We start from the raw sequence: 16,004 nt of genomic DNA, 5'->3' as shown, positions 1-16,004 counted from the left end.
CCTGTCCTGGAACTTGCTCTGTGGACCAATCTGGCCTCAAACTCATAGAGATCTGCCTGTCTTCCGCCTCCAGAGCACTGGGATTAAAGGATTTCACTACCACAGCTAGAAACACTACCAACAAAAGCAAAAAATCTTTCAATTTATAGCCCAGGCAAATAAGAGCCAGAGGCTAGAAATATTATTTATTGAGAAATAACTATACCAGACAATGGAACAAGTAGAAATCCATCATCTAATTTATTGTTGAGACAGGGTCTCACTGTAGTTCTGGCTAGCCTCGAACTCACAGAAATCCACTTATTTCTGTCTTCCAAGTGATGGAATTCAAAAGCATACATCAACATGGCTTAACTCATATATTTTTGGTGCCACAGATCAAACCCAGGACTTTGGGCATGCTAAGCACTGACTGTACCACAGAGCTCTATGCCCAGTTCACCCCCTTATTGCCTAATTTCATCTTGTAGTGTCAAGCAAGTACTGTTATTAACCTAATAACGGAATTTTACCATTGAGGAAACAGGCACAGAAAGGCTAAGTACCTACTTAAGATTGGATGATTCAGATCCAAAAGTTCACATTCTTGCCTGTTGCCATCACTTAGCTGCCTCCTCGTTGTTGAGACACAGAGGATCTCACTATATTTATTGCCCAAGCCAGCCTGGAGCTTCTCAGATCAAGGGATCTTTTGCCTCAGCCTCCTGAGTAGCTGGGACTGCAAGTACATACACCGCTCCTGGCTTTGTTGGTTTCTCTGCTGCCCCATAGAAAGCAAGCAGAAACTACCACTCACTATAGGCTAAATGCCCAACTTGGGCCTCAGCTTTCCAATCTGTAAAATAAAACGACAAGGAGGGCATGGTTTGCACTAAATGCTTTCTAGGATACCAAACAATCGCAGTATTGTAAGTCAACCTTCTGACCATGTTCTTCTGATGGGTTCAATCTGCAAAAGATTTGTCTTCAGAATATCCCTACCATTTGTTTTCTGCCTCGATTACACCCGGGATTTCTAAAGCTCAGAGGAGAGACAGTACCCTAGCAGAGTCTCTCAACAGCCCTGGCCACAGAGTGCCTACCTTCAGCCTCAGTGGTACTCCTTTTTAGGGTACGTTGGAGAAACTCGAGTTGGATACAACACTGAGAGACCAACTGAATGGAGAATGCTGGCTAATATGTTCGGACAAGGGACCAGGTGAACTTGCTGTCCTGGAACTTGCTCTGTAGACCAGGCTGGCCCCCAACTCACAGAGACCCACCTGTCTCTACCTCTACCTGGGATTAAAGGCATGCACCAAGCACTCACTACCCGGAAAGGACCCTTTTAATAATCTTCCGTGACTCAGGAGAAAGTTGAAAGTTAGGGGACAGAGTCATAGGGAGGCTGTAGCTCTATCAGGAAATGGATTCTTTGCCCTCTGCCCCTGATGCTCACATGGGAGTTTCTGGAAGAAAGGTGTGATAAACTTCCCTCTCCGCTCCCTTTAGTCTTTTGCAGGCAAATGTGTTTCCTCCTTCCTTCTTGAAGGACTCCTGGTCTCTTCTGTCCTCCCCCCTCCCCCGGAGATAAGAATTCTTATCTCAGAACAACCCAACTTCTCGCCACCATTAGGTAGCAGATACCTCGACTGGAAAGACCGGACAGTCACTGAGAAGGATGGTCAGACACCCGGAGGACCTTGCTTGTTTCTGTGCTGGGGTGGATGCGCAGCAGCCTCGCAGGCCGCCTCTCTAAGCACACCTCCTGCCACCCCCGCAGACACATCGGATGTTGCGTCGCCGCCCCGCCTCTTCTTGCTCTGCATCTGCCCAAACCCAGGCTGTCACAACTCGGCGTGGTGGGGAGCGTGGGCGTGCTGCGGGGCGACCATGGCTGTAGACTGTTACCTCCGGTTCCCACAGTAACAATCGAAAGCCACGGTTGCCCTGGAGACGCGGGGGCGGGACTGTCAGGCTGACGTCAGCACCGCGGGCGGCGGGGGCGGGGGCGGGGGCGGCGGCGGCGGGGGCTGTGCGAGCGAGCGTGTGCGAGCGTGTGCGGGACCAGCGCCCACAGCCGCCCACGGGACCTTGGGCGGGAGGGCCCGAGGGAGGCTCCTGCGCTGCATCAGCACCGCGGACAGCGGCGCAGGGAGGCGCGGAGGGGCCCGGGGTCGGCGGTCCTGGGGCGGGGCCAGGCGTCGGTGGCCGTGACTGGAGACTGTTACTGAGGGCGGCCCGGGCAGTAAGCAGTCTAGAGCCAAGGTGCCGGCGCGCTGCCCGGGCGGGGATGTCCCGTCGCCCGCGGCTGGGGCACTGCTGCTTCTCACGCCCCCCTCCGCCCAAGCGCGCGCGGACAGGCACGCGACCGTTGACGTCAGAGTCCTGTGACGTCAAAGATGTCCCAGCGGGGAGGCACTTCCGGCAGTGGGGGGGTACAGTGGGGGTGGAGCGGGGCGGCCTGGCCGAAGCCCCGCCCCCGCCTGGTCCTGAGAGGACAGCTCCGCTAGCTCGCTCGCTCGCTCGCTCGCAGAGGCGGGAAGTCCTGGGCGCAGTGGGACCACGCGAAGGGACGGGGCAGGACTGGGAAGGGGCATCTGGGCAGCATGCGGGGCGGGGGTTCCCAGAGAGTCGCAGGGACGAGGCGTGCGTCTGTCTGTCTGTCTGTCTGTCTGTCTGTCTGTCTGTCGTGGGCGCCCTGGCTCAGTCAATCGGGGCCATCTAGGCTGAGTCACCGCGCTGCGGACAGGGAGAGAATGAGGGGGCGCGTCTCCAGGGACTCCAGCGCCTTCTCCCCACTTTCTTGGAAGGATGGCGCAGGAGCCGTCCGGCCTTGGGAAATGGGGACGGGGGCTCGGTTCTCCGCTCCATGTTTCTCCAGAGTGTCTGCGTCTTCATCTGGGCGCCCGCAGGTGCTGCATAGGGTTGGGTCAGCCTCCGGCCCCTGTTCCTCCAAGCTGCAAAGGAACCTTCGTCCCTCCCACTCTGTCCCCATCCTCACTCCGGAGCGACCCTCCGACCCTCCGCCCGCCTCCGGTCCCCTCCGTGCCCTCCAGCGGTGTCCCTGCATTGGCCCATCTCCCACCATCGGAGGGTCCTTACCTGGCGGGCCGCGTCGCGCCGGTGCCGGCTTCCCTCCCGCAGCCCGGCGGGCGCCGCCGCTTTTATAGGCGCGCGTAGTACTCGTGCGGCGGCTCATTCATGCGGCCGCGGCTCCTACACACTGACGCGCTGCCGACGTCAGCAGGGAATTTAGGAAACGGGAAAAGAGGCTATTTATAGCGGCAAGCCGGGGGGGGGCGTAGGGGAGGACGGGATGAAGCGACAGGGAGCTGGGAGCGGGAGGAGGGTGTGCACGCGGAAGCAGGATTGGGCAGGGGGAGTACGTAACCCCAGGCTTGGCCTCCAAGGGGTTAACTTTCCGGAACTGCAGGCGACGGGCTGGAGGAGGGTAGTACAGGGAGGGTGCGGCCCCTATACATGTTTATTCACTCTCCCCTCTCGGGCCTTTGGGAGTCCTGGGGGCTCAGTTCTCTCTCCCCTGGACCTCGGGCTCCACACTCGGGGGTTGGGGTATGTAGCCCCCAACCACATACCTCAATTCCTAGGTCTGTGACGCTAGAAGATGCCCCGCGGCGGTATCACACCCCGTATGGCCTGTCTGTCTGTCTGTTTTTCTTTCTCTGTGTGTGTGTGTCTGTCTGTCTGTCTCTCTCTGTCTCTGTGTGTCTCTCTTTCTTCTTTCTTCTCTCTCTCCTCTCTCCTCCTCCCTCTCTCCTCTCTCTCCTCTCTCTCTCTCTCTCTCTCTCTCTCTCTCTCTCCTCCCTCTCTCTCTCTCCCTCTCTCCTCTCTTCTCCCCCCCTCCTCTCTTCTCCCTTATCCCCTCTCTCTCCTTCCTGACTGGGAAGGTACCAGTCGGATGGTGGAAACCACAGGGAAGGTAAGGGAGTTGAGTGTAGCCTGGATTTCAGAAATGAGCAGAGGGTCCTCTGTAAGAGTTTGGGCAATGTGTCTACAAAAGGAAGGGCTAGCCTGACAAGTGATGGAGAAGGCAACTTGGCAGTGCCCAGCTGTGGCACCGAGGAACCACCGCAGCACTCATTGGTGGAATAAGCATAGGCAGAGCTTGTAAGAGAGGGAGCAACACTAAGGGAATGAGAGTGCTGAGCTTGGCAGACGGGGTGGTAGGGACTCCTTTCCAGAGGAGAAAGGATTGGCCAAAAGGGCTCACGCGATGTGGGCCAGGTTCCCCAGAACAGCCCAATTCTATCTCTAGGCTACAAATGGTTGGCGGCATGTGTTCGGCGAGGGGAAAAAGCTGCACCAGGTTGACGGAGGGGGGCGGGCTGAGGAAGGAGGGGAAAGTGGAATTAAAAGGTGGGGCAGGATGATGCACATCCCCGCCTTCAACCCCAGCGCATGGGAAGCATACAGATCTTTGTGAGTTCGAGGCCAGCCTGATCTACATAGAGTTCGAGGCCAGCCATGGCTACATAGTGAGACCTGTGAGCCGGGCTGGGGGCGCATGGAGAAGAGAAGAGCAGAGTACATGGAGAAGCTTGGACAGGTCTGTGTGGTCCTCCGCATAGCGATGCAATGAGGGCTTAAGAGTAGGTGGGGTATGGTGGACGCAGTGAACCTTGGGTGGGTCAGACAGCGGATACACTTTATTGTTTAAAGACACACAGAGGCTGGGGCTTCTTTCCAGACTCGGTACAATCTAACCCTATTAAAAGAAAAATTAAAACAGAGACACCTTGCTTGCCGTTTGGGATTTGGCCTCCGATCCGGTGGGAGAACCCTACTGATGTGTTAAAAATCATCGCTAAGAGCATTTCTGGTGAGCCTTCAACACTCCATTACATTTCCGCTTCAGCCCGAAAACATATCCCTCGGTCGAGGTACTGTGTCGGCTTTTCCTAGAACTCAGAAATTGCGGAGCCCCCTGTGGGACCGCAGTGCTTGTGAGGCTCCCGTGGGGGAGACAGTACGTGGAACAGACGGACGCGGAGCACACTGCGGAAACCTGGCTATGCGCAGTCTTGATTTGTTTGGACCAGATGCCTAGGCCAGGCGCAGAAGTCTCCTGCCAATGAATCGCAGCCTCTAGGGGGCGCCCAAGACCTTGGTGTCTCGCTGGTACAGCTAGAGGCTGCGTCTGCGGGCCCGGGCGAGTGACTCAGCCACATACCTCAAGCGGGGGCGACGGGCTCGAGGACAGCGTGGGGTGCGGCGAGCGCGGCCCCCACCCGCCTGGCGGCCCCGCGCGGTTGCTAAGCTCTCCAAGGCCTCTGAGAGATGAGATCCTGGGAACCTCATTGGTTACCATAGTAACTGCGCCCCAGCCTCTCCGGCTTGGCCACGGAGGAAGATACAGCCAATAAGAAGCTGTGGGCGGTTTGGGGGACCCCCCCCATGGTGTAGGCGGGGGTCAGGAGGTGCGGGGAGGAGGCGGAGCGTGGGCCACTGAGGCGCGGTGCTTGCAACGATGCTGGCGCCTCCGCCCCGCTACGCAGGGACATTTCCGGATAGCACCCACGAGCCGGTGCACGGTCCCCTCCCTCCTAGAAGAGGCGTCACCTACGTGAATGGAGCCCTCCCTCGTGTGGCGTGTAGGATCTTTTGGGAGGGGGTGGGTCTCAAGCCGCCCGCTCTCGTGATATTTCTCAAATGGCGGGTTGGTGAAAAATAATCACGTAGGATCCCTCAAAACTGCTTAGATGAGGGATGTGGGGTTTGGGGGGCAATGTCCCAAGGGGCTCTGTCCAGTTACTCCCAGTCGGAGGATCCTAGGGTCCTTCTGGAGACCCGTAAGTCACAGGGGTGCGCTCTGTAGCAGCCTCCGCAGAAGCCCAAGAAGTTGCGACTCCTGGAGGGGGCGGGCTGCCTGTGTAAACATATGCTCCTCCCAGTGTCACTGCTTGCACAGCGTTTGAGTGTGGACGGTTTATGATGTGCATACTGGTAACACGTGCCTGAGGGAGAGTTGGGATTTTTTTTGGAGCCTGAGTCCAAGTGGACAGTCGTGTTCAGAAATGTCCAGTGAAGGCTCCCCTCTCCTCTCCGAACTTACCTACCTTCGTCTCATTTAGGATTTCCAAAATCTGCCCTCTCAACACTGTCACTAGTGTTCCACCCCCCCTTTAAAAAAAAAAGAGAGAGAGAGAGGGTCTCATGAGGTAGAGGCTGACCTCGAACTCCTGGTTCTCCGGCTCCCAACTCCCTGCTGCTAGGATTACAAGAGTGTGGTGCCCTTACACCCGGCTTCAGAGTTCCCCTTTTGAAGACAACTTTTTCTGAATTGGCGCCATATTACATAGAAATATGTATTCGGGAGCACGCAGCTCAAAACCCCAGGGTTTATGGCCCCCCCAGGTCCGATATCTGGGTCCCCAGGTGGGCACATCTGGAAGCGTGAACCTGCAGATCTCCAGCTCAGCTCCGCATCTGTAAGCCTCCAGCCCAGGTGTGCGCCAGAGGTCGCAGCCCGGCCAGCTACAATCCCGCGCGGCCGCGAGGTGGCGCCATGGCTGCGGCAGCGTCTGCCGGTTCGGGCCGCTCCAGATAAGAGTGTGCGGAAAGCGCGGTGGGGCTGAGACGCGACCAGGACGCGGGGAGGACGGACCGGCAGGACAGACCGACCGGGGGCCCGGCGGGCGGAGGGCAGCGCATTGCAGCCACGTCCCCCCTGGATCCGCCGGCAGCCGGGCCCGGGGCTTCCGACATGCCCCCCAGGTGGGTCCTCGAGTTGGCGACCGGGAAGGGACAAGCACGGAACCCGGGACAGCCTGGTCCTCGCGCGCGGGCGGGCGGGCGAGCATCCTCAGGCGCGGGCGCCGGGGTCGGGGCTGGCGTTTAGGGCACTAAGTGTCTTCCCTAGAGGACGCGGGACCGCGGGGCTGCTGCTCGGCACCGGGTTCACAGCGGGGTCAGCGGTCCCGGGCCGGCTCTGCCCGCACATGGGCTGGGGAGGAGAGGGGAAGGCAAGGGGAGCCGGCGGGCGGGGCTGGCAGGGGCGCTGCCCTGGCACAGCTCGGCGCCTGGCAGCGGGGCGGGTGGGGCGCAGGCTAGGAGCTGCCACAGCCTCGGGGAGGGAAGCCGGGCTGGGCTGCGGCCGCAGGTAACGGGCCCGCGAGGCCCTGCGGGCCAGGCGGGGAGCAGGGGCGGGCGCGCTCGCCGGCGGGCTGGGCGGCCCGAGACGAGGTGTGGGTCCCCGCGGCGGCCAGGCTGCTGAAACTGGGGCGGGGGGGGGACTGGAGGAGAACCTGGGGGCTGGGAGGACTAGGGCCGGCGCGCTCCTCCCGCCCTGTCTGAAGTTGGGAAAGTTTCCCCCAAGTTTGGGGCGGCCGAGTTTCGGGGGAGACGGGGCCGAGGGGAGCTGGAGAAGAGATGTGGAGTCGAGGCCGGGGCTGGGTCGGGAACGCGGGTGGGGCGCAGGCCGAGGTCAGGGCCGCAGCCGGCTGTGCGCCGTGCCCGCCCGGGGCGCTGCCCCCTCCCTCCCCTGGGAGCTGCGTGGCTCCCCCCTCCCCCCCACCTGCTTCCTGCCTCAGCCTCCTGCCCCGATATAACGCCCTCCCCGCGCCGGGGCCCGGCCTTCGCGCTCTGCCCGCCACCGCAGCCACTGTCTCCGCTCCCCGCGCCGGGGCGGCCGGCCGGCCCAAGGAAGGCCTGACAGCCCCGGGCCAGGGCGGCGCCTCGATGGGCATCGTGCTCTTGTCTTCCTTATCACTTCCCCTAACTGGGGCAGCTTCTTTCGAGGCGGGAGGCGCTTCTTACTCGGCTCCTTTTCTCCCCACTTGGGCAAACTTTTCGGCCCTGAATGACTTTTCCTGAAGCGGACATTTTACTTAAATCGGGTAATTGCCTCCGAAAGGGTCATTTCGCCCGAATAGTTTTCTCCCTGGAAATTAGCAGCACCTGGGTCTGGGACAAATAGGCTAACCTGGCCTCCTCTCCATCCACTGCCTTTCTTCTGTTCTTCCTGTCTGGGGCCAGCCGGCCTAGGCTCCCACTCCCGGAGGCCGCTGAGCCCTCCCTGTTAGTTAGTTAGTGTCCAGGCCGTGGTGCTCCAGGCTCCTGTTGAGCTGAGGGGAAGGGGAAGCGGAGGAGAACAGTGCTGGGCTGGGTGCGAGCGACCAGGTCACTGCACGCACGGCATAGCTCTTACCCAGCTGGTGTTGTGTCCCCCCGCAGGAGAGTGTGCTGGGCAGACGATGCTGGACACGATGGAGGCGCCTGGTCACTCGAGGCAGCTACTGCTGCAGCTCAACAACCAGCGCACCAAGGGCTTTTTGTGCGACGTGATCATCGTGGTGCAGAACGCCCTCTTCCGCGCGCACAAGAACGTGCTGGCGGCCAGCAGCGCCTACCTCAAGTCCCTGGTGGTGCATGACAACCTGCTAAACCTGGACCATGACATGGTGAGCCCGGCCGTGTTCCGCCTGGTGCTGGACTTCATCTACACCGGCCGCTTGACTGACAGTGTTGAGGCCGCAGCAGCAGCAGCAGTGGCCCCGGGGACCGAGCCGAGCCTGGGCGCTGTGCTGGCCGCCGCCAGCTACCTGCAGATCCCTGACCTCGTGGCTCTGTGCAAGAAGCGCCTCAAACGCCACGGCAAGTATTGCCACCTGCGGGGAGGAGGCAGCGGCGGCAGCGGCTATGCGCCCTATGGGCGGCCGGGCCGGGGCCTGAGGGCCGCCACGCCCGTCATCCAGGCCTGCTACTACTCGTCCCCGCCGGGCCACCGCCGCCGCCTGCCGCCGAGCCGCCGTCGGGCCCCGAGGCCGCGGTCAACACCCATTGCGCCGAGCTGTATGCCTCGGCTCCGGGCCCAGCAGCCTCACTCTGCGCCCCGGAGCGCCGCTGCTCTCCGCTTTGCGGCCTGGATCTGTCCAAGAAGAGCCCTCCAGGCTCCTCGGTCCCGGAGCGACCGCTGAGTGAGCGCGAGCTGCCTCCACGCCCGGACAGCCCTCCCGGGGCGGGCTCCGCAGTCTACAAGGAGCCACCGCTCACCCTGCCACCGCTGCCGCCTTTGCCCTTCCAGAAGCTGGAGGAGGCCGTACCGACTCCAGACCCGTTTCGAGGAAGCGGCGGCAGTCCGGGACCCGAGCCCCCCGGTCGCCCCGACGGCTCCAGCCTCCTCTACCGCTGGATGAAGCACGAGCCAGGCCTGGGTAGCTATGGCGATGATCTGGTTCGAGATCGCGGCTCCCCAGGCGAGCGCTTAGAGGAACGCGCTGGTGACCCGGCCGCCTCACCCGGGGGTCCCCCGCTCGGCCTGGTGCCCCCGCCACGCTACCCGGGCAGCCTGGACGGGCCGGGCACAGGCGCCGACGGCGACGACTACAAGAGCAGCAGCGAGGAGACTGGCAGCAGCGAGGACCCCAGCCCACCCGGTGGCCACCTGGAGGGCTACCCATGCCCGCACTTGGCTTATGGCGAACCTGAGAGCTTTGGTGACAACCTGTATGTGTGCATCCCCTGTGGCAAAGGCTTCCCCAGCTCGGAACAGCTGAATGCTCACGTGGAGGCTCACGTGGAGGAAGAGGAGGCTCTGTATGGCAGGGCAGAGGCTGCTGAGGTAGCTGCCGGGGCCGCCGGCCTCGGGCCCCCCTTTGGTAGTGGTGGGGACAAGATTGCTGGGGCCCCAGGTGGCCTAGGAGAGCTGCTGCGGCCTTACCGCTGCGCGTCCTGCGACAAGAGCTACAAGGACCCGGCCACGCTGAGGCAACATGAGAAGACGCACTGGCTGACACGTCCCTATCCGTGCACCATCTGTGGGAAGAAGTTCACGCAGCGTGGAACCATGACACGCCATATGCGCAGCCACTTAGGCCTGAAGCCCTTTGCGTGCGATGCGTGCGGCATGCGCTTCACCCGCCAGTACCGCCTCACGGAGCACATGCGCATCCACTCGGGAGAGAAGCCCTACGAGTGCCAGGTGTGCGGTGGCAAGTTTGCTCAACAGCGCAACCTCATCAGCCACATGAAGATGCACGCAGTAGGTGGCGCGGCCGGCGCAGCTGGGGCGCTGGCTGGCCTCGGGGGACTACCTGGCGTTGCCGGCCCCGACGGCAAGGGCAAGCTCGATTTCCCGGAGGGTGTCTTTGCTGTGGCCCGCCTCACAGCTGAACAGTTGAGCCTGAAGCAACAGGACAAGGCAGCTGCGGCGGAGCTGCTGGCGCAAACCACGCACTTCCTGCACGACCCCAAGGTGGCGCTCGAGAGCCTCTACCCGCTGGCCAAATTCACTGCCGAGCTGGGACTCAGCCCGGATAAGGCGGCAGAGGTGCTGAGCCAGGGCGCGCACCTGGCCGCGGGGCCGGACGGCCGGACCATCGACCGTTTCTCTCCAACCTAAAGCGCCCCTCGCAGGTGCGCCCGGCTACCCGGCGGCCCGGGGACAACTGGTAGCAGCGGCAACGCCGCAGTGGTGGCCCCACCTTTCTATGCCTCACCTGGCCTCACTGCTTTGTGCCTTAATCCGGGGGAGCCGGTGGGGGAAAACCCCGGGACGGGGGTGGGATAGGGGAAGGGAGATTTATATTTTTGATATCAGCTTTGACCAAAGGAGAACCCCGCCTCTCCCTGTGGTTAGTCGGCCCCCTCCTCCGGCTCCGTGCTGCTCTTGGGGGGAGGGGTGTCACTATTCAGACGCTCCCAGCCCTACCTCCGGCCCTTGCGACCACACCCATTCTCACTGTGAATCTCCCCGCTGGGGTCGGAGCATTGGGCACAGTTGGGGAGAGGGGAGGGGACTGAGCCGGCCGGAGGGCCTCCCCGCCCCCCGCTCCTTCCCAGCCCGGGACTGATAATGTGAAGTTCCTCATTTTGCACAAGTGGCACTAGCCCCAGGGCCAACCCTTCCCTTCCTGATCCACCAGGGTGGGCAGATCTGGAGCCAGGGATAACGGCCCTGGCCCACCTGACTCCCCTTCTGAGATCCCTCTCCTTTCCCTGGGGCCCCATCGTATTTATTGCATGCGCCCCGGGTGGCCCCTATCCTGAGCCTAGCTAAGCTGGGCTGGAACGAGGTCTCCTTGGTTCCCGTTCTGTCCCTTTGTATATTCCCTACTCTGTACACAGGCTCTTCCAGAGCCGCTTCCATTTTCTATACTCAACCAAACAGCAATAAAGCAGTAACCAAGGTCCCTAATCCTGTGGTTCTCTTCTGCCCCTGCACCAGGGTGGGTGGCAGGGCCCCAACACAGGTGTACAGGTTTGAGCCTGCCTCCCCTCCTCAGTCCCAAAAATAGACCAATAGGAGGTCAATTGTTTCATAACTAAAAATTTATTAAGGAAACAAAACCAGGGTTTCAAATGGGACAGAAAGAAGAAAGGTGTTCTCCCTGCTTCCCCCCTCAACCCCCAGCCTGTGGCCTTCATAGCCAGGAGAGAGGACCTTCAAAGGGATTATCTTGGGCCTTACAACTCAGAAAGGCAGTCTTCTGAGCGCTGGGCATTTGGACCCCCCAAATCACTGTCCTGGGCTCTCCTGCACAGCCCTCTCCTGGTAGGATCCGAGCCTGAAGAGGACAGAGCACCCTTGGTGAAGCACTGCTCCTCCCAGAAGGTGGTACAGTCAGGCAGTGGGCTGTGTGATCCTATTGAGATTTACTCTCCTTCTTGGTCCTCCTTTACCTCTGTGCTGGACTGAAGGAATTCATTCCTGGTAGGGAGCCTCCAAGTGAGGTTGTAAACAGAGGGGCAGCATGGGGGGGGGACCACAACAAAAAACAACCCTCATAGGCTAAAGGGTCCCGTGTCCCCTCTTCTGGGTAGAGAAGCAGAAGACAAAGCCAGGAACAGGACAAACACCCCAGGCCCTGGGCTGCCTCTGCCTCTGGGTTCAGCTTTACCAGTGTGAAGCCTCTCAGGTATGAGGAGGGTTGGAAAGGAAGGACAGCCAGGAAAGCTTTATTTGGTTCCTGTCACAGGTGGCAGGGGGGAAGATTAAGAATGAGAAGCCCCACAAGGAACTATGGTGAGGAAGTTGAGGGGCCTAGTGGTGATAAAAGGGGCCAACTAGAAAGGGAAGGCAGACAAAGAAGGAACAGGAAGAGTCTGAGGAAATTTCCCCAAGAGGGTACTAGAGTGAAAGGAAAACCAAGAATTGACAGCATATGCAGGTGGAGGGCCACTCAGGAAGCATGGCCCAAGACTAGACGTTCCTTCCCTCTAGACCCAGGACTGCCCAAAGGGAAAGCAAGGGCAAAGCGCAAGGACAAAGATTGATGTGGACAGGAAGAGAAGTGTGTGTGTGTGTGTGTGTGTGTGTGTGTGTGTGTGTGTGTGTGTGTGTGTGTGTGTGTGTGTGTGTGTGTAGTGAAGGGCTAGGGCTGCTGTTATGCTGTTATGGACAGAACCCAGTGTGGGTCCGTAGGGGATTTAGGCCTCAGAGAGATGGTGACCCCCCTGGGCACTCTCTTCCTGACAGCAAAAGCCTCTCAGACATTCAGGACAGAGGTTCTGCAGACTGAGGGCTCTATCATTTTGCTTGCATACGATGGAAACTCTGGAACCTCTGCCCCAGTGCCACTACAGAGTGGCTGGGTCCCCGGGGTGAGTAGGCCTCCCTCCAGCCCTGAAACTAGACAGGAGGGAGAAAGGCTGAGAGCTTGGTGGCCTATCTGGCTTGTCCACCTGTTGTCACTGTAGCCAGTCACCTCCCTGCTAAACCTGGCAGCCTAGGAGGGTCCCAGCAGCTTCCGCCTGACCCTTGGGAGGGGCTCTGTGAGGAGCGACTCCCCCACAGCACGGCCACGGCGTGAGGTTGGAAGAGGATGGTTTATTGTCTGGGTGGATTGGTGGCTCAGGCACGTGGACATCTTCCGTGCTACACTGGGCGCCTAGTGGCCTCTCAGGAATGGTTCCATGGGGGTGGGCCCCAGTGTGGCCCCCTCAGCCCACCTGGGCCCACGTAAGGAAGGCTGGGATGTCCCTCACAGGCACATTCCTTGTCAGTGCCTTCACACGCAGGTTCCGGTCATCAGTCAGCAGCACCACCTCCCGTAGCAGGCGGATGGGCTCCTCTGTTGGCACAGAAAGCAGATGGGCTCTACTGAGCATAGTGTCAAATGCCATTTCTTGTCCTAAGGGGAATGTGGTCCTGGAGGGGCAAGCACTTTCCTTCTTCTAGACTCGGAGTACCACTCCCCTGCTGCTTAGAGGGTGAAGCCAGGCAAGAGTAGAGTTGTGCTGCTGCTGTAAACTGCCACTTCCTACACAGGACTCTTGTGCCGGGAGCACTCATCCTGTTAGCATCCACAGACCTGTCCTCCAGGACTCTGAACTAATAGGAACTGGCCCCTTGCCTTCTATTCTTAACTATACTGTTGGGCCTAGACTCCTATTACCTCCCCTCCACCCCAATACATTCTTCTCCTTCTAAGGCTGGGGTATGTTTTATGTATCCAGAGGTTAAAAATCCAAAGATGAATAGAAAGTGGGAACAGCTTATAAATGTGGGGAAAGGGGTTAGCTCCAGGGAACTCTCAGGAGAGGCTGTGTTAAAGGGGCCTTGTGGCTACGGCTAATGGATCTATTAATAAGTTACCTGCGTACATCTAACAGTACAGAGGATAAAAGAAAAGCAGAGGCAGGGTTGTCCTACCAGTTGCCTTGTGCCCCAGGTAACTCTGTGCCTTCTAGAATCCTTATGCACTTCTGTAAATATATGCACTGGCATATGTATAGATTCCCCCCCCACCCCGTAACACTGAGATCATATTAGCCACACTTTCTTTATATATGTTACATATTTAAAACTCATTCTGCACTAATACAGATAGTCTTGTCTTTTTAGATAACTTTTCCTTATCTCTGATTAATGTACAGGAGAGAAATTATCACTCAAGTGCTACTCCAAGCCCTGGGCATGGATGCTTGGGTGGCAGGTCTACCCCTCAGCCTTGGCTTGGCATTTCCTAGTAGAGGTCTGGCAGAGAGTAAAGGCAAGGAAATGTCCTGTGGTGTTTGGGGACTGCTAGGGCTGGCGGGTTGGAGAACTGCAAACATCCATGTCTGACCTGAGTAGTTCTGGGCTTGCCAGCTCCAGGCGGGGAGGCCGAGAATTGGCTTTCAGCCTAGGAAGGAATTTGGGGGTGAAGAGGAAGAAGCTCCTGGGGGCTGATGGTGGAGGAAGGAGAGGGGTGAACAAGGTAGTTCATGAGTAAGGGAGGCCCAAGACCCTTCTGCTGCCTGGGCCTGGAATGTGAGTGTGTGGTGGGGTAGTTGTGTGGGGTGCTACATGGGGTTCCCAGCTGTTGTCTGGGTCTGTCTGCAACTCCACTATTCCTGCCCTGGGCCTCAGACCAGAAAAGTCCTAGGCCTTAGGTCAGCCAGAAAAGGCCCAGCATTGCTGGCAGGGGTCTGCAGGGGTTTCTGTGGATACTTTGAGACATTTTTAACAATAAACATCCTCTGTTTTGACACTGGTAACTTCACTTTGTTAGAAACCAGAGACTGTCATCTTGTCAGGCCCCATCCGCCATAATCCACATGATTTTAAAATTCAACATCGTTTACACATAAACATTTGGTGACGGTTTCTCTGTGAATCTGACAAGTTAATCTGCTAAGAATTCACACTGACAAATGGGGTTTGATTACACCAGCCACTGCTGATGTAATTTTGATAGGGGCGGTCCCCAGGATGGCAGTGGGTTTCTGTAGGCTGTTTGGGGGTGATTTGGGAGGGGTGGCAGGACTAGTAGAGCCCAAATGCATCTGGGCTAAAAACAAAACAGTTTGGTGGCTGAGGTATTGGAGCTACACTTCTCCACAGGACCTTTGCAATCCTGCTTCCCTCTGGGGCAGGTCACAAGCTCCTGGCTCAGCCAGGATTCTAATTTGTCAGTTGGACATTCCAGGTCTGGCCCTCAGGGAGAGTACATGTGGCAGCCCCTCTGTGGAACAGCAGTGGTGGATTCCTGACTAGTTCTGGTGTAGAGATACAAGCATGACAGAGGGCTGAACTAATGTGTGGGAAGAAGCAGACAGAATACAACTCCTGGGTTAACCAGCAAGCCAGGACTGAGGAGCAATAAATACAGAAAGAAAATTGTATGAGTGGAGATGAAACTGAGCTAGGAGGGGTTAGGATTCCCTTTCCATAAGAAGAAATTCTTGGGAATCAGCAGCAAAGTCTTCTGTGTGTCATTGGCCTCGTGGCACAGTGCAGGACACTCAAGGCTGAGATGGTCAGATACTTGAGAGTTCTAGGGTGGCCCAGAGGTGGGATGCTCCTCACCAAAACATTTTAAAACTCAGGTATGGGCTCAGTCTCTCCTACTTCCAGCTCCAGTTAGTCTGTAAAATGCTATAGCTCACTGCAATAGAGATCAGGAAGAAAGGCCTATTCCTGTCTGGGGAGAACCTCCACTGCAGGCCTGATAAGGGTTAACATTCAAGGGAGACCTTGAAGTAGCTAGAGAGGTGAGTATGGCCAAGAAAAAAATGTGCCCACTAGAGGCTCTATTCCTCAGGGTGGCAGAGGGCTGGGCTTTGGAGACCATGTCCAGAACAAAGTGAATCATAAAGACATTCTTGTTGTCAGAAGGAATTCACTGAGGACCCAAGAAAGGAAATGGATGCAGACTGAGTGGGAAAGCACAATGCCTTGAGCAGGGCTTCCTGTGCTAGCGACGCTCATCTGTAGTGCTCCTAGATCACCTGACATTCTTTGGGGACAAGGAAGCTATGATAGGAGGTCTAACTTCTGGGAGGGTGGACAAAATGGCCTCAGGCCCTGTACGGACTTCTTTGGCCAAAGTCAGTAGAGGGACTCTTCTTAGGGACTAAAGTAGGGCAGAGGGATTGATGGCCCAAGGAGAGGCCAAACTGTACCTTTGCTGGTGGGCATGTAATCCTTAGCCTTGTCTTTGCAGTAGTGCAGGCAGCAGGAGAGGATCAGGTCATCATTGTTACCCTGGAAGAAGACAGTGTGAAAAGCAACATTGGGCAGGAGGGGGCGCCATGCAGAGGCAGAGGTACCTCCAGGGCTGTCCTGGAGTCTCATTCGG

The 16,004-nt window shown here is 58.4% G+C and overlaps 2 protein-coding genes and 2 non-coding genes across 8 annotated transcripts in view; 1 reads left to right on the top strand and 3 right to left on the bottom strand.

Moving 5' to 3' along the window:
* Positions 1–1,857: 1,857 nt before the first annotated feature.
* Mir132 (microRNA mir-132) lies at positions 1,858–1,934 on the bottom strand. The gene has a single exon (NR_105113.1). It is a non-coding gene; the product is annotated as a microRNA mir-132 (primary transcript).
* Positions 1,935–2,192: 258 nt separating this feature from the next.
* Mir212 (microRNA mir-212) lies at positions 2,193–2,258 on the bottom strand. Its single transcript, NR_105175.1, has one exon. It is a non-coding gene; the product is annotated as a microRNA mir-212 (primary transcript).
* A 5,308-nt stretch (positions 2,259–7,566) lies between these two features.
* Positions 7,567–11,137, top strand: Hic1 (HIC ZBTB transcriptional repressor 1). Its single transcript, XM_027426770.2, is given in 3 exon segments — positions 7,567–7,838; positions 8,176–8,711; positions 8,714–11,137. Coding segments are annotated over 3 exon segments (2,202 nt in total). The 5' UTR covers positions 7,567–7,801; the 3' UTR covers positions 10,343–11,137.
* Positions 11,138–11,251: 114 nt separating this feature from the next.
* The window catches only part of Smg6 (SMG6 nonsense mediated mRNA decay factor), a 231,825-nt gene continuing 227,072 nt past the window's right edge, over positions 11,252–16,004 (bottom strand). For 3 of the 5 annotated variants that reach the window (XM_027426763.2, XM_027426762.2, XM_027426765.2), the window contains 2 exons: positions 15,829–15,910; positions 12,877–13,013 (listed from right to left, as the gene is read on the bottom strand). In XM_027426763.2, the coding sequence (XP_027282564.1) occupies positions 12,883–13,013; positions 15,829–15,910 (213 nt within the window). In that variant the 3' untranslated portion in view covers positions 12,877–12,882. Of the gene's footprint in view, positions 13,014–15,828; positions 15,911–16,004 lie in introns of all 5 variants that reach the window. The other 2 variants (XM_027426761.2, XM_027426764.2) reach the window with 1 other exon arrangement.

The sequence above is a fragment of the Cricetulus griseus genome, chromosome 7 (assembly GCF_003668045.3).
Source record: "Cricetulus griseus strain 17A/GY chromosome 7, alternate assembly CriGri-PICRH-1.0, whole genome shotgun sequence".
Taxonomy (NCBI): Eukaryota; Metazoa; Chordata; class Mammalia; order Rodentia; family Cricetidae; genus Cricetulus; species Cricetulus griseus.
Note: the sequence above shows the minus strand (reverse complement) of the source record. Positions and strands in the feature narration are given on the sequence as shown.